General features: G+C 32.0%; 1 protein-coding gene across 1 annotated transcript; it reads left to right on the forward strand.

Annotated features, from left to right (window-relative positions):
- The first annotated feature begins 9,126 nt into the window (after window positions 1-9,126).
- SYP21 (syntaxin of plants 21) lies at window positions 9,127-14,012 on the forward strand. The gene is made up of 7 exons (XM_028270050.2): window positions 9,127-9,643; window positions 10,259-10,352; window positions 10,585-10,724; window positions 11,565-11,639; window positions 12,475-12,632; window positions 12,743-12,843; window positions 13,610-14,012. The coding sequence occupies exons 1-7, from the start codon at window positions 9,450-9,452 to the stop codon at window positions 13,673-13,675; spliced, it is 828 nt and encodes a 275-aa protein (XP_028125851.1). The 5' UTR covers window positions 9,127-9,449; the 3' UTR covers window positions 13,676-14,012.
- Window positions 14,013-16,365: the final 2,353 nt, after the last annotated feature.

A 16,365-nucleotide genomic window follows, 5' to 3' on the forward strand; every position in this document is an offset into this window, starting at 1 on the left:
AAACAAAACCTAGAGAGTTCCTTGCTGAGGTGATTTGAGCTTGTATTCTAGCCCTTGAGGCACTTAAGAGTGTGAATTGGTGGTTTATAACTCAAGGGATCATTCCTCTTTCAAGAGGTATATATCCTAGTGCTTTTGTACCATCTCTACACTACTTGTTTTCTATCTTTTCTTGTTTTTTTTGAGTTGTTCATTACCTGTCTTTTGGGGCTGAAACTTGTGGTTTAAGGCCATTAAAGGTAGAGGGGTTGAGAATCCTTATTTGAACCTTGCTTCTAAGTCCTTTGCCCTTGTGTTTCCCACCTTTTCATTAACTTTTTTTGAGCTTTTTACCACTATTTTTTTGAGATTTTTCAGAGGTAAAAAACATGTTTTGAAGTCTCAAAAGTGGAGGGGTTAGCCTCCACTCCTTGTGTTTGTGTGCTAGTTTTAATTCCTCAATATTTTAGCTAGTTGTTATAGTTGTTTTTGTCTTAATTCTAGCACCTTTTAGGACTATTTTTGTGAGCTAGCTTCATTCATGCTTTGTATTGCATGCTTGTAGTGTATTGGTCCTCATAGGCTTAGTGGTTTAGGCCTTACCCACCAACCTATTTGAGTTGATAGTATTTATTTCAAGCTTTCCATACTTGTGATCACCTTTAATCATCTCTGCAACCTCCCCAATTTCTTGGTTTTTTCCTTTGCTTTGAGAGTGGTTTCAAACCGATTGTTTGTTTAAGCTTAAGATTGAGGTTGTTATGCTTAATGGTTTAATCCCTTTGGGGGTTCATTACCAACGGCATGACATCTCTCTCATGCCTAAAATAACATTTGGTTTGGTACTTCTTTCCATTAAAGGACTTAGTCTTCACTTATGGACCAAATGAATTAAGGAATGGAAAGGTAATTCAAATGAAGTAATAAAACATGGCTTAAAATGGACCAAGATAATAAAATAATTTGGTGTTCAATCGGACGTTAATTGAACACATGGAGACTTGAGTCATTTCATACTTGTTAGTGATGACATGGTTCAAGTTTCCAAGGTCAACCACTTTTCTTGATCAATCTATGATATATGAAGGAGGTTTTGTTGGTCTTTTGTTATACATTTATTGAAATTGTGTACCTTGATTCATAAGTCATCATGCAATGAAATTGCGTTGATTGATGATTTGCGAATCAAGTCTACCCCTTCTTTGACCCGTTTGCTGAAAAGGAGAGGCAGGGTGGACAAATATCCCCTGAGAGTACTCTGGTTTGTGCTCTGTTTGTCCTCTGCTACTGCAGGAAATAAACAACATTAGTAGCGGCTGGCCACTACTTCTGGGTTGCCAGCCACTTTTTCCAGGCAAGTAGTGTCCTTTTTCCAGCAAAGTAGAGGTTGAGGTGGAAAAATAATGTAATTTTCTAACTGTGCAACAGAGGCATTCCGGTAGAAAAACGGAGAGCATTATCGGGTGGAAATCCACATCCATGCATGAGCCATCCCTCGATCCTCGGGATCCGTGAAATGATGTTGTAATAATAGCATATTGAGCTTGGAGTAACGGATTTGTAATTAATTAGTTAGAATAGCTAGTTAGTTTTGTGTTGTACTTAATTAATTAGCTAAAGTAGTTAGTTAAATTTGTTGTTGTAATAGTTAGTTAACTAGCTAGTGTAGTTAATTTATTCATTTGGTTTGTAATAGTTAGTTAATTCGTAGTAGTTAGCTAGTTCATTTATTCAGACCCTCTTGTGCGAGGGCCAAAACTTGTAATAATATGTATGTCTTCCAATCCTACGTCTTTCTCCATTTTATTTTACTTTCTTATAATGGATAGAATAAAACATCATGTTTCTTTCAGCATATTCTATGTTTGCATCCACTTGTCTTGTATGAATCGAGGCTTGGTTCATTATTCTAACAAGCATTATAGTTTACATACTTCATTGAAAACGTGTTAAAACCGTATGCTATCAAATTGATTCATACGTCATAATTAGTAGCCGAACTTATTAATTGTATATTACATGTGTTGCATTAGCCATATTACATTAATTAGGAGCATGCATGTTTTCTAATTACTTTGCTTGTTTTGGCTTGCCTCGGAGTACTAGGTAAGCATTTTTATTGCTTTAGCATATTGCATGAGTGTGATTGTTGCCATGTCTAGCATGCTTTCCATGAGGTTAATTGCTTAATTGCTATAATTACTTAAATGCTCTAATTGCTTGAATTGGAATAATTTGAGTAATGTACATATGCGATCACTTTTTCAAGTGGTTCATATTCAAACACTTTTTCAAAGCAAACATGAAATTAAAGTGTTTCAATTTTTGCAAATTAATCTATACTAGTGTGCGCATCACATAATAACAATAGTCTAATAATCGGAATAAGAGTATCTAATGTAAATAAAAATCACATCATGATTAGTAAAGACCGCTCTTTGATCGGGTGAGTGGGGTGCTCAATTCATGGCCTTCCTCTCTCGTGCCTAAGTTCCTGAGCAAAGACAATCTTGGTGATGATGGACACGTGGCCTTTGGCACGAGTCATGGGTTTTCTAAATTTTTCAAAAATATTAAGGTAGCGACTCTGTATCTGGCAAAGTAGTCCATTTTTGGCATTTTGATTCAAAATCGATTTTCCAAAAGATTTGTTAGATTTGGACTCTTTTGTGGTTTTCTATTTCACATTGAACTTGTGAGATCAGATTTAGAACCATGGGAGTCCGAACTGTAGGGCTAGTCGTATCTGAAAGGAGCATGAAAAGTCAAGCTACAGAACCTAATCAACCCATTTACTTCATCTCTTTTCATGTTTTATTATTTTTAATTTTTTTATGATGACGATGGTAGTAGCAAAGCGATGGAGATGATGGCAGTGAAGTAATGGTGGTGGTGTGGCGATAGTGGTAGAGGTGGGGGTGGAGTAGCGGCAATAATAATGGTGGTGGGTAGTGGTGAAGTGGTGGTGGTAGTGGTGTGGCAATGGTAGAGGAAGTGGTGGTAGTGGTAGTGGTGCGTCGGCAACAGTGGTGGTAGAGTAGCAATGGTGGTAGAGTGGCAGTGGTAGAGGTAGTAGTGGTGGTGGTGGTGGTAGTGGAGTAGCGGTGGAAAAAGTGGTGGTGGTGGTGGTAGTAGTAGTGCTGGAGGAGGTGGTGATAGTGGTGTGTCGGCGGCGACGGTAGAGTGCCAGTGGTAATGGTGGCGGTGGTGGTGATGAAGGTGAATTGGTGGTAAAAGTGGTACCCATCTAGATAAATTTAAACAATTAAACCCATTTAAATCCAATTTTAATTGGGTTGACAATGAGCAACCCATTTAAGGCTATTTATTAATTTTAGTAGGTTTATATGGATTTTAAATGGATATAATTGAGCATGTTTATGGATTTGGATTGGGTTTGCCACCTCTATCATGAAGCATTTTTTAAGAACAAATTATAAAGTTTTTGGATTTGACTTCTCTTATGTTGAAGATCCAACTTGAGAGAGCATTTAGATTTAGTGGGCCCATTTTGAACCCAATCTATGTGATCCAAACCATTAGCTTTTTAGTACTCATTGAGAAGAATATTTATGTCAAAAATAAGATGATTGGATTTTGATAATTGTATGTTTGAATCACATTTATTTTAAAAAAATGGACGGCAAATATAGTTGTAAGAATAACCATATATTTTTTAAATGTGATTTAACCATATAGTTATTAAAATCCAATCATGTTGATTTTTTAATTAATATTCTTCTCAATAAATTTTAAAAAGTGAACGATTTGAATTACTGAAATTAGACTTACAATATACCCATTAAGCTTAGTAGTTTTCTCTGACATTAGATGTATTTCCCAAGTTTGGCCCCTGTTTTTTTGCTGGACAAAGCGAACCTCTAACCATGTTGCATACTGGGGCGTCCATACATGTGTCCTGTCACAACTGCTTGTTAACTAGGTAGCTACACCCTCTCAGGAATTGAGTTGTTTGGCTCACCTGGATGTTTATCCTCCTACATCTTAGGCAAAGTTTGGAAACTTGTAAAAAAGTAAAAAAGTCAAAAAGTCAAAAAGTTACTAAAAAAGTTAAAAAGTTAACACTATTCACCAAAAGTCAACAATTACGGCTGCACAACTCCCAATTCAAATTTTTCCCTACAAATCAATTTTTACAATTTTTTATTACACATTTTTCCATAAAAAGTCAAAAAGTTAACCCAAACATTCATATTTTCAACCTCAATTTTTTAGTCCAAAAAGACAAAAAGTGCACTTATTTAGGACACCCCAAACAACCCCTTAATATATATTCCTTTGAATAAAGATTGAGACCCCCTTTCCTCTCACCCCTTTGACCCCTTTTCTTTTTTGATTGGTCACTATTTCTTTTTCTTTTTCTTTTTCTTTTTTTTCTTCTCCTCCAATCACCACCCGCCACGTGTGTGTGGAGTGGTGGGAGTTGAAATTTAAGGGGGTCTAAATCACTGCAGTTGCTCAAAAAACAAAAAAAAAATATATTTATATATACCCATTAAGCTTAAGTACTCTCTCCAATTGAATTCTCAATATGGAAGAAGTCAAATCTAAATCTTTTTACTGTTCCATATTTTTTTATAACATTTTTTCATGCTATTATATTTTTTAAACTTACCACCGACGACAACCTTTCTTTGTTAAGTTTAGAAAATATTAAAAAAACTAAAAGGAAAATATATATATTTTTGACCGCAACAATATCTGACGATCAAATGACAACTTTTATAAAGTAAATGACAATATTGTAACTTCGTCAATATCGTAAAGGGTTGATATGTACCATTGAAAAATGAGAAATCAAAATAAAATTAGATATAAAGTATATGAACAAAATATAATTTAATTATCGTTTAGTATTGGCTTTTTTAATTAGTTTTTTTGAGTTAAAATTTTTTAGTTTGGGATTAAAAAGTTCGTTTGGTTTATTTTTTAACTTTTATAAGAGAAAAATAAAATAATTATGGTTTAGATATGTCATTTTATCTTATTGACTTACCTATTTTATATTTTGTGCTTTTTTAACCCAACTAAATTAGACAAACGAAGACTTTAATACCATCATTAATAGTCTCCTCATTCACCTCCGCAACTTTAAAAGAAAGGAAGTTACGATCTGTTTATTTTCAAAGATGGAGAGTGGGATTAAACTAACAGAGATGAGAGATTTATAAGCATCGAAGGAGGGGACTAGCAACGAAGGTAATATTCAAATATAATCTCATGGTGTTAGAGTTAAAATGACTATTTTATTCATCATTTTACAAAAATAATTCTTATATATCAAAATACAATAGTATAATAATATATTTATACCAAATATATATATATATATATATTTTAAAGAATATAAAAAAAATAATAGAAATATTTATAAAATTTCATAGATTTAATTATATCAAAATGACCCCAAAAAAAAATTCTTATAATACCCATAGGCATCAAATAAATATAATTTTTCTTAATCTTTCTACTCTCACACTAATAATTTCTTCCCTCATAATCCCTAGCCCAACTCTAAAACGAACCAGCAATTTCACTAATAATTTCTTCCCTCATAATCCCTAGCCCAACTCTAAAACGAACCAGCAATTTCCTAGTCGGTAGCTACTTGCCTTACCTCACGGTCAAAGGTAGGAGAAATTATTTGGTAGTCCTGAGGCACGAAGATATGATATTTTAAAAATATTATGATTGGTGAAGATGATAAAATTCATTCAATCATGCTACAAACCCTAACAAAACGACCCACTGAACTACCGAAAATACATTTAGGGCTTGTTTGGTAACTATTCCGTTTTCAATTTTTAGTTTATTTTTACAAAAATTTAAAAAACTGTCATAAAAACTTATTTGATAATTTTTTTAGTTTATAAATGGTTGTCTCAGTTTATAAATTTGAGGAAAAAACCTAAACTAAAAAAATGAGTTTACGTTTTCAGTTTTCAATTTTCAATTTTTTTTTCAATTAATTTTTTTTAAATAATTTATTTTCAATTTTTTTTTTCAAGTAATTTTTTTTTTCAAATATTTTTTTAATTATTTTTTTTTTATTTTTTTTCAAATAATTTTTTTCCAAATAATTTTTTTTCAGTTATTTTTTTTCAAATATTTTTTTTTCAATTAATTTTTTTCCCAATTAAATTTTTTTCAATTATTTTTTTAATTAATTTTTTTTCAATTTTAATGTGTGATCTCATTGTCATAAATAATAAAAACAAATATAAATATTTTAGATCTGAATAAACATATTTTTTAATTTATGTTTTTAAATTTTTTTAAATATTTTGTTCAAATCAAACACATTTATAATTTATGTTTTTCTAAAAATAAACAAAAACCAATTTATAGAATTTTTATAAACATAAACAAAAAATGTAAACATTACCAAACCCTACCTTAGATGCCAACTCAACAAAAAGGCCCCACCTTTGTACACTAGTCACTTGATTATCTGTTAAGGTTCATATTCTCTTTTTGGTTTAGTTGAATTTGTTTTTTAAAAAAATTCAAAAATGAATTTGATAAAAAAGTTATAAGAAAAAATTTAAGGTTTGAGTGTTACAATAATCTTAGATTTTTAATTTTATTAATATAAATAATGTTTTTAATTTATATTATTTTTTATTTTTGTTAAAATAAAATTGATAAAAATATAATATTTTAATCATTATACTCAATGTAGTTGTACACAAAATATCTAATATTTTATTTTCTATTGAATTTAATAACTAATTTTTTTTATTAATTTTACTTAACGAAAATATATAAATGATTTAGCTTAAAAACAACTTAAAAGATTAGAATTTAAATTGATAAAATTAAAAATTCATAATTTATTTTCTTTACAATACTCAAAGCTTGAAAGATTGATTTTTTTTTTTTTTGACTTTTTCATGTGACTTTTTGACTTTTTTAATTGTTATTGATTTTTTTTACTATAATAGTCTATTGCCAAATACACTCTTAAGCTACCTCAGTCTCTAAAAAAAATTATTATAAATTACAAATATATTTTCTGAGATTTGCTTAAAATATGAAGTGCCCATTATAGTACTAAAAAATAAATGTACCTCTTTGTTAGAATTAATTATTTAACAAAATTAATAGAAAAAATAAAATTTCTAACTACTCTTCTGTATAATAATAAAATTACTTAAATTATTAATTGAAATATATTTATGAAGTTATTAAAAATTATTAATTAAGTTGATGATTTATTAATAAAATATCTCATCTGTTATGCAATTGGAAATTTAAAGGTGCGGGATATGATTTTCAGAATCCCATGAGATAATCTATATTTTATATAAACTTCAAAAGATATATTTATAATTTACTCAAAAATTTAATTCCACCTTTTTTATTAAGAAGATACTAATAACCAAATACAACAAATAAGAGTTTTCAGGATCAACTTGTTTTATCTCTAAAAGTAAAAATTTTATTGTAGCAAATATTTAGGAATTAATTCTTATCATCACGATCACAATGATAGTCGCTAAACAATTGTTCCGAAAAGTTCTAAAAAAAAATAATTTAGCAACCTATTTTGGGAAATATGTTAAAAATTAGTTTTTTAGTTATTTTGGTTTTTTTTTTTAAATTTGTAAAAAAAATATAAAAGTGATATGACCTAAAAAAATCAAAAAGTCAAAAAATTAATTTTTAACCAAAATGCCAGCCAAAGTAATTTGGTCTAAAAAAGAATAATAAATTATTATTAAATATCTAATTTGGTTATTAAAAATATAATAATGATATTTTTTCAAAAAAAATTATTTCTAAATTTTTATTTTAAAATTTAATTTGTTGTAATATTTTAATATTTTTTTTAAAATAAATAAAAAAATATAATTTAAATCTATGCAATCGAAATAGTCATCGAAATGACAATCTACACAAATGGGTAGAATTGATCATGTACGGCTCACGTGAGTTTAATATCTCAAATAATTTTGAAAAATAATATTAGAGATCTTAAAAATTTTATAAAAATTTTTACAAAATATCTTACATAAATGTAGGACTCACACAATATGAGTGACATGTGGATCCCACACAACATATAAGACATTTGATAAAATTTTTAAGATTTCTAATATTTTTGATTTTGAAATGGTGAGTCGGACATTACGGCCAAGTTTGGCATGTCTTGAAAAAGACAAAAAGTCAAAAAGTCACTATCCTATTTAAGTCACATCATCTTATTTAAGTCACATCACCTCTCTAATACATCATTTCAAACCCAACCTAAACTCAATCCATATTTCATAAAAAGTTAAAAAGTACACTTATTTAGATCATCCCAAACAATCCCTACATACGTGTCATGTCACATTGGAATTCGGTAGCTCTGTCGGTTATTTAGGCCTTGTCATAACTTAAAAAAGTCAAAAAATAATAATTCTGTTTAAATCACATCACATCTTTATTACATCATTTCAAATCCAATTCATACACAACTCACATTTAATAAAAAGTTAAAAAATGTACTTATTTAGATCATCTCAAACAACCAAGAGCCTCTATAATTTCCCTTTTGTATTAAATAAGTGAGAAATAATAAGAAATATAGTATATGATGATTAGAGTATAAATACATGACGCTTAATGAACACTAAATAATTTTTCCAATTCACAAAGTAGATTTAACGGTGTTGTTCGGTTTGTGGGGCCTACTACGAGTCTTGTTTTGATAATTCGAACTGTTTAATATGTAAAGTTTGTTGAATACTTTATTTTTATAAAAAATCACGTTGATCGGATATCGATAGCTACTTAATTGAATCAAATTTTTATTAACAACTTATTTTAAAAATTATATTTATAATTGACAAAAATCTGATTCAATCAAATAATTATCGATATTTGATTAATATAATCTTTTATAAAATAAAATACTCATTAAGTTTTGTATATTGAAATATTCAAATCAACCAAATAAAACTCATAATAAAATAAGGCCAAGTTTGTGATCTATTAAATAATACAAAAAGTCAAAAAGTCATTATTCTATTTAAGTCACATCATCTTATTTAAATCACATCATCTATCTAACACATCACATCAAATCCAACCCAAACCCAACCCATATAAGCCAATAAGTCAAAAAGTACACTTTTTTAGAACATCCCAAACCAACCTGAACTTCGACGGATCGCATAACACCATCCAATCCAATCATGGACCGGAGAGAAACCTAGCCCTCAGTAGATTATTCCTGCCTTCCTTCCACCTATATTTTCTCCGTTAATCCATCCGACTTTTCAACGAAACACAAGCAAAAATCTAACCCATCTGCCATTTTTGTTCATCAACCCTTATTTTGAGCTTTCATCTCTGATGTATGTGCGTGCATACATCTGTATTATTGACTTCAATTGAATTTAATTCACAGAGAGTAGTGATTTCCACAACTCTTACGAAAGGAAGAACAGAAGAGAACCAGTATGAGCTTTGAAGATCTTGAATCGGGACGCCCTTTGACTTCATTCAATGGTACCCATCTCCAACACCGACAACAGGATCCTTCACAGTCCGTCGCCGCCGGCGTCTTTCAGATCAACACCGCCGTTGCCTCCTTCCAACGTCTCGTCAATTCCCTTGGAACCCCCAAGGACACCCTTGAACTCCGTCAAAAACTGTGCGCTCTCTCTCTCTCCCCCCTTTGATTTTGTGCTTTGAATGCCTCATTGTATTATATAATTTGTTGTTTGTTCTTCGTGATCAGGATCATGATCACACAATAACCAAGTTCAATGGCTGTATTAGGCATGATTGGATCTATTTTTTTATTTTATATATTTGGTCCAAACAATTGAGGTGAGAAAGACAAACCACTTTCAAAATTAATAAGTTTTGTTTCTCACAAAAAATTGTGGGATTTGCTTATAAAAAATTTAGGATAAATTACATTGCTAGTCTGTATTTGGCCTCTTGTGTCATTGTGTCATTTTAGTCCTTGTAACCGCTCAATTTTAACCTTTAATTTTAAATTTTAAATTTTGTGTAAATTTAGTTCAATTGATAACGCCCATTAGATTTTTGAAGAAGAATTATTAGTGAAATAGTTGAGATTAAAACAGTATAGTTTACAGTTTTCCTTATAAAAGGAGTAATTTTTTTTATATTTTTTTCCCCTCAATGAGTTATTCTTCTATTGGGTTTCATTGAAAGAGGTAATTTAGATGGATTTGCTTTATGATCTACCCTTATTTTGTGATTTATAGCTCTTACATAAAATTGTGTTCATTGGCAGGCATAAAACTAGGTTACATATTGGACAATTGGTGAAAGACGCGTCAGCTAAGCTTAAGGAAGCTAGTGAAACAGATCAGCACACTGAAGTCAGTGTGAGTGCATGTGCAATTAGCATTCTATGTTATACATTTTTATTTTACAGATTATTATTTTCTTTCTTTCTTTCTTGATTTCCTTTAGACAACCACTTTTTACACTTCATTTTCAAAGCTTTGCGTCACTGTTTGTGAGAAAATTTCCCTACGCTTTGTCAAAATTATATTTTGTAATTTGGAAAGAGTTATCTTCAGAGGACCACCTTGAAATTTTTTCATTCAACTTCAGGCCAGCAAGAAGATTGCGGATGCCAAGTTGGCAAAAGATTTCCAGTCGGTTCTTAGAGAATTTCAGAAGGCCCAACGACTTGCAGCTGAGAGGGAGACTGCATATGCTCCTTTTGTTCCTAAGAATGTTCTTCCTTCCCGGTATGTTGGCTAGACTCATTAATTACTTGGGTGTGTTATAGATTTGTTTGTTTCTTGGCTAAAGTGTCTTTCAATGAGGAATTTGTACAAGTTCCCTAGTTGGCATCAACCATCAACTGTTTTTGAGCAAAAAATGTTGAATTGTTTGATGATATGAGAAACATTATAGAAGTGTTTAGTACTTATTATCAACAAAAAAGATTATGCAAGCATGCTGCCCCTTTTATTACCCTCTTAGAAACCCTTCAAAAAGTCTATATTTTATCAACCTTCTAGCTACTATAAGCCAGCTAAATTCTGCCTCTATTATCTACTCTTTCTGCTACCTTATATTAGTTTCAGACACACTACTAGTGGTATAGATTTTCCCCGCACTCGTCCTATGTCATTTAGCCGTTTGGTACATTCAATTTATATAAGGAACCTTATGGATGATTCGATTGGGCATAGAAGTGTGGGAAAACTAAGAAGTAAAAATTCTAGACCCTGTGTTTCTGTCACTGATATAGTCATGAGTGAGTTATCATTTATCAATACTGCATTCTTTAGCTGCCCAGCAGATTGCCAAAGCTATACACATGACGGGTGCCAATGATCAGTATGATATATTGAGTACTCCTATATTGGGGTGGGGTGTTGGGGGGTTTCTGAGTACACCTACATTGTGATATGGATCCTAGTCTCTTCTCACCATGGATTATTTGGTCAGTATTGGCTGAAATTTGGTACTTAATAAAACTTCTATTGGATTTCTATGTAGAATTGGGTTGGTGTCTCACATATTTTCTGCAAATTGACTTCGAATATTTCATCTAATGTCCTTGATTAAATTTTGATCAGCAATGCTAGCAGTGAGCTGGATATAGATTCATCAAGGAGTTCTGAACAGTTTGCTCTTCTCGTGGAATCTAAAAGGTGGGCAACCTGTTAAAACTTGAGCTAGAAAACTTTAGGCCTGATTTTTTAGCAAGTATAGAGACTACTATAATGGTTGTATTGCTGTAAATTACTGATTGGTTTGTGTTACTTATTATCATTATTTATTAAACATGCTTGCCTATCCAATTTATATTCATAATTATTTTAGAACATTTGGACTTTCTTATAAATGTGCTCCTCCCGAGTGATAATAATGATGTAGTCTACCAATCAACTCCTGTTGAAGTATGGTTCGTCCCTGGTTTGATTAGATCCAATTTCTTGCAGTTTTGATGAAAAATGCTGAAATGGGGCATGGCCCTAGCCTTACGGATATAGGCCCTGTTTGGTAGAGCTGTGGGAAAGTACTTATAGCTTATAACTATGAACATAAGCTGATTTCTGACTTATAAATTAAGCATCTCCTGCCCCACTCAAAGAATAAGCTGATTTCTAACTTACAAAAAGCTATAAGCTGCATTGTTAAGCTAAACCAAACACATCAAAATAGCTTAAATTAAGCTGAAAGCTGAAATAAGCAGTTTTTAAGCTGCATCAAACAGGCACATAATAAACTGCTAAAGGGTTGCAGCTGCAGCACTTTTGTGTCTTTTCGAGTGATTATTATTATTAATTAATATTGGTTTTTTATTCCCTTTATCACATATAATCCTGTACTGAACAGAGGACATAATTACCAGTTTAAATCCAGTTGACTAGAAATAGGAAACTGCCTTGCAGCATAATTATTTGTGTTAATTTCAAGTACTTTATCATAATGCTCTTCGAATTTGTATTCACAATTCGTCCCTGGAGGAATGATTTAATACAGGCAGGAGGTTGTCATGTTGGAGAATGAGAGTGTTTTCAATGAAGCCATTATTGAAGAAAGAGAACAAGGGATCAAAGAAATTCAGCAGCAGATTGGTGAGGTGAGTGAGATTTTCAAGGATCTGGCGGTGCTGGTTCATGAGCAAGGAGTTATGATTGGTTAGTTTTATTTATTTGTTATTTTTTAATTTGTAAAATTTCTCCTTTTGTTGATCGTATGAAGCTTTAGTCTAATTATTTTACAAAATCTGCAATATATTTTCCTTCAGATGACATTAGCTCGAACATTGATAGTTCTCATGCTCAAACTGCACAAGCTACTTCCCATCTGGCAAAAGCATCCAAGATGCAAAAATCTAATTCGTCTCTGGTAAATATTTATGTTTAATTTTCATCTTTTAAATGTTTATTTAATAATGTGATATAAACTTAAATGATATATTTGTCTAGAGTGGCCTATGAAAATATAGGCTATTAATTCCATCATATCCAAGGTGTGGGCTTCGCGTTGTATGCATCACACCAAAAAGCTTATCAATGTTTGTAGCTTCATTGCCTTTGAAGTTTTTTAGCTTGTATTTGCATTGAAATCAAGTACCCTAGCCTACCAAGTGAGTAGTTTGGCCCAGTGGAAACGCTCTTGGTGGTCTTCCCATCAGTCGGATGCACCCAATAAAAAAAAAAAAGACTATCATGCCATGAATATCAAATGTAGACCATCATACTATGCTTCAGTAACTATGGTCCTAGGCGGTATTGACATTACGAGGTGAAATTTTCATTTGAAACTTTTAAAGCTCTGAGTTCAACCAGTCAGCCGTTTTCAAACTACATTGGATTTTCAGTCTAGCCAAAGGTCATAAAAGCAATGTTGCCTAGTATCTTTTTTTTAAAGCATTATATGTGTATATATATATATATATGTATATGCTTATAGACTAATATTGTAGTTATGGTATCAATGAGTAAAATATCTAGTTGGGTTGTTTTGGTGTATTCAAATTGAAAGTTACCATGTAAGGCGCGCAGCTAATTTGAGTGAACCTCAAGTCGTAGAAATGTGACCTCTAGCAACCTTTTCTTTTTCTTTCTTGGGGGGAAGAAATATCTGACGTTTTTTTAAACTTTTCGTGCAGACCTGTCTATTGTTATTGATCTTTGGGATCATTCTGATTATTGTGATCATAGTTGTGGTGGCATGACCAGCAATGTTGGTATGAAATTGAAGTCATTTCAATACATACTTTCTTTATCAATATGTTTGGTGAAAGCTATTACTGATAATGCTGACTGAGGTGAGCTGGTCACATCTGGTCCGACCACAAAGTGTTTGAAGTTATTGCTTACCTATTGAATATATGTATTTTTATTTTCTTCTTCTTTTTCTTTTGAAACAATAAAATATTGGAAGTTGATCGCCTATGTACAGTCTTTTCAGATATGGGGGCAGACCACCTCTTACTATGAAGCTTTATTACGGCAGATTATGTGAACAGTCTGTCTGCTATAGTCAATAAATGTGATTCTTTTCAATTCTTCGCATTTGACTGCAAAAGAAATTGTATGTCTTTGGGGTTTCAATAATGGTGGCTTTGGGGTGGAAGTTGGGGGGTGTGAATGAGATGGAGGTGATGGCGGCTTGGCTTGTGGGTCATGGTGGCAGCTGCAGCAGCGGCAGCGACTGTGGCAATTGGGGGTGGAAGGGAGTAGGATGGACCTTGTCTGAAGAAGTTTTTGTTTTTTAAACATATGAGGGCATTTTAGTCTATTAATAATATCTGTTAGTGGGTTTAAGTTTAGAGGCCCATTAAGAGACGTTTGTGATTTCTCCATACTAGTGAGGCTGAGTTTTATTTTGGACAATAGTTAAAAGGATATTAGTGTAATTTTGTCCAAATAAAAATTAGATTATAAAATTAAGGATATTTGGATTAATGTGTTGTTTAATTGGTTAACATGACGTGATTACATAGCAGACGGGTGTTGAAGCTATTTTTCACTCGTGGGTTAATGTTGACATGGAGATTCTTTCACTATTTTTAAAAAAGAAAGGGTAAAATGCAGAGGGAGTAAATTGATTTTGCCTCAAGATTTAACAATCAGGCAACAAAACATATAGCACCGAGTTTAGGACACAAGCTCGAAGGAAAAATTATTTGGAGCAAACTAAGGTGAGATAATGTCCCAACTTGATTTTTATATTTAATTCGTTACTTTTTTTTTTTTTTTTGTGTGTGTGTGTGTGTGTGTGTGTGTGTGTGTGTGTGTCTAAAGAAGACAACTGAACAATTGTCTCACCATAAATGGAGTGGACCATGATCTAAGACCACTAAATTTTCAGCGTGTGTCTAAAGAAGACAACTGAACAATTGTCTCACCATAAATGGAGCGGACCATGATCTAAGACCACTAAATTTTCAGCTTAAAAGGGTTCACAAGTAACCAGCTGCCATGATTAATATAAGAAAGCATGAATGGAAAAAGCTTGACCACCGACTCCCTCAAAGCAAAGGGGAATTATAGTTCAATGGAAATAGCAAAAAATAAAAATAAACAAAGAAAAAGGAGAGAATTACACAAATATAGAGAGTTGCACCCTTGGGTCACATTTATTTGGGAGATTTGGTTGGAGTGCGAATGGTTAGGGAAGAGATTGTTAATATAGGGATTGTTAGTGAGGAGATTAAGTAAAAGTGTATTTGTTTCAGTAATAGTTTGGGAGATGATTAATGATGGGATTGTTAAATTATTTTTAAATTAAAAAAATTATTTTTATATTAAAAAAATTAAAATAAATATTAAAAAAAAAGGTGCATTTGGGATTGTTAAAATAAAATAAATTGGTTGGCTAGCTATTTTTTTTGGTCGATCGGCTATGTTTGTATACAAAGAAAAAAAAAATGCACTGTACCGAATGTCTGGGTGGACATCCAAGCAGAAGATTGGACAGATTGAAGCCGCTCATTATTTTCTTAATCTCACTCGTTTCCCAGCCAAGCTAATCCCCTTACTGAGGAGGATTACTAAATCGCTCAGACTATGAAGCCGACCTTCTCAAACAACACCAAACGTGCTATGAGTAGACCCAAAACAATCCTACTCCAGTTCGGCCACTAAAGCAGCCAAACAAACCGGGCCCTGATGTTTGAGTTGTATTCTATCACAAAGTGAGTATTTGTTAAATTTTTTTGGTCGACCCTGAATTACAATTTCCCCTAAAACAAACAATAACTACTAGTCTTGTAGCACATTGCAAAAATGCACACTACAAAAATGCACACAATTATTCTCTGTTTTGCAAATGCTAGTTTCAAATTCCATGTTGAATCTTTAGATTCCATGTTGAATCAAATGTTGGAACAATCTTCTGTGTAAAAAACAAAATAACACTGAAACAAATAAAATACCTACAAAAAGTTCTTGTTTCGGAAAATAAAACCAGTAAGACAGTGATCAAGTTTAGTGTGTGACACTCTGGCCTTAAGATAGATTTGTCGGCGCATAGGTGCTCATGGATTAATGGTGTCTATCTCCTAAGATATAATGATCAAAATCACAGATTGTAATAGCACTACAAACAATTTGTCAGGCGAACCAAACCTGAGTTCTACAACTGTATGAAAACTCTATGAACTAAATGAAGAACAATGTAGCACAGAAGGAAAACGAAAAGGAAATTTGGAATGAATGAATCTACTGGAGGGACCCTATATTTATAGGGCAAGAGGTGTCTATTCGGAAGGGTAGACAACCCTTCGAATAGGTGTGACCAGAATTTGAAGAGAGGTGATTGGAGAGGCACTAATTCTGGGAAGCAAAATTCGAATTCAAATTTTGGCACAAACGTTTGAATAAATCCATTAGGATTTCAAATTTTTCTCACAATACTTTG

Source organism: Camellia sinensis, chromosome 1 (assembly GCF_055761805.1).
Source record: "Camellia sinensis isolate YWXY chromosome 1, ASM5576180v1, whole genome shotgun sequence".
NCBI classification, from domain to species: Eukaryota; Viridiplantae; Streptophyta; class Magnoliopsida; order Ericales; family Theaceae; genus Camellia; species Camellia sinensis.

What these genes read in the sequence shown, in the direction of transcription:
- SYP21 (XM_028270050.2), top strand. Translation starts at nt 9,450, where the DNA reads ATGAGCTTTGAAGATCTTGAATCGGGACGCCCTTTGACTTCATTCAAT. An exon ending in ATCAGCACACTGAAGTCAGT is followed by an intron (nt 10,353 to 10,584) that starts GTGAGTGCATGT and finishes ATTCAACTTCAG; the next exon opens with GCCAGCAAGAAGATTGCGGA. An exon ending in CTTCTCGTGGAATCTAAAAG is followed by an intron (nt 11,640 to 12,474) that starts GTGGGCAACCTG and finishes GATTTAATACAG; the next exon opens with GCAGGAGGTTGTCATGTTGG.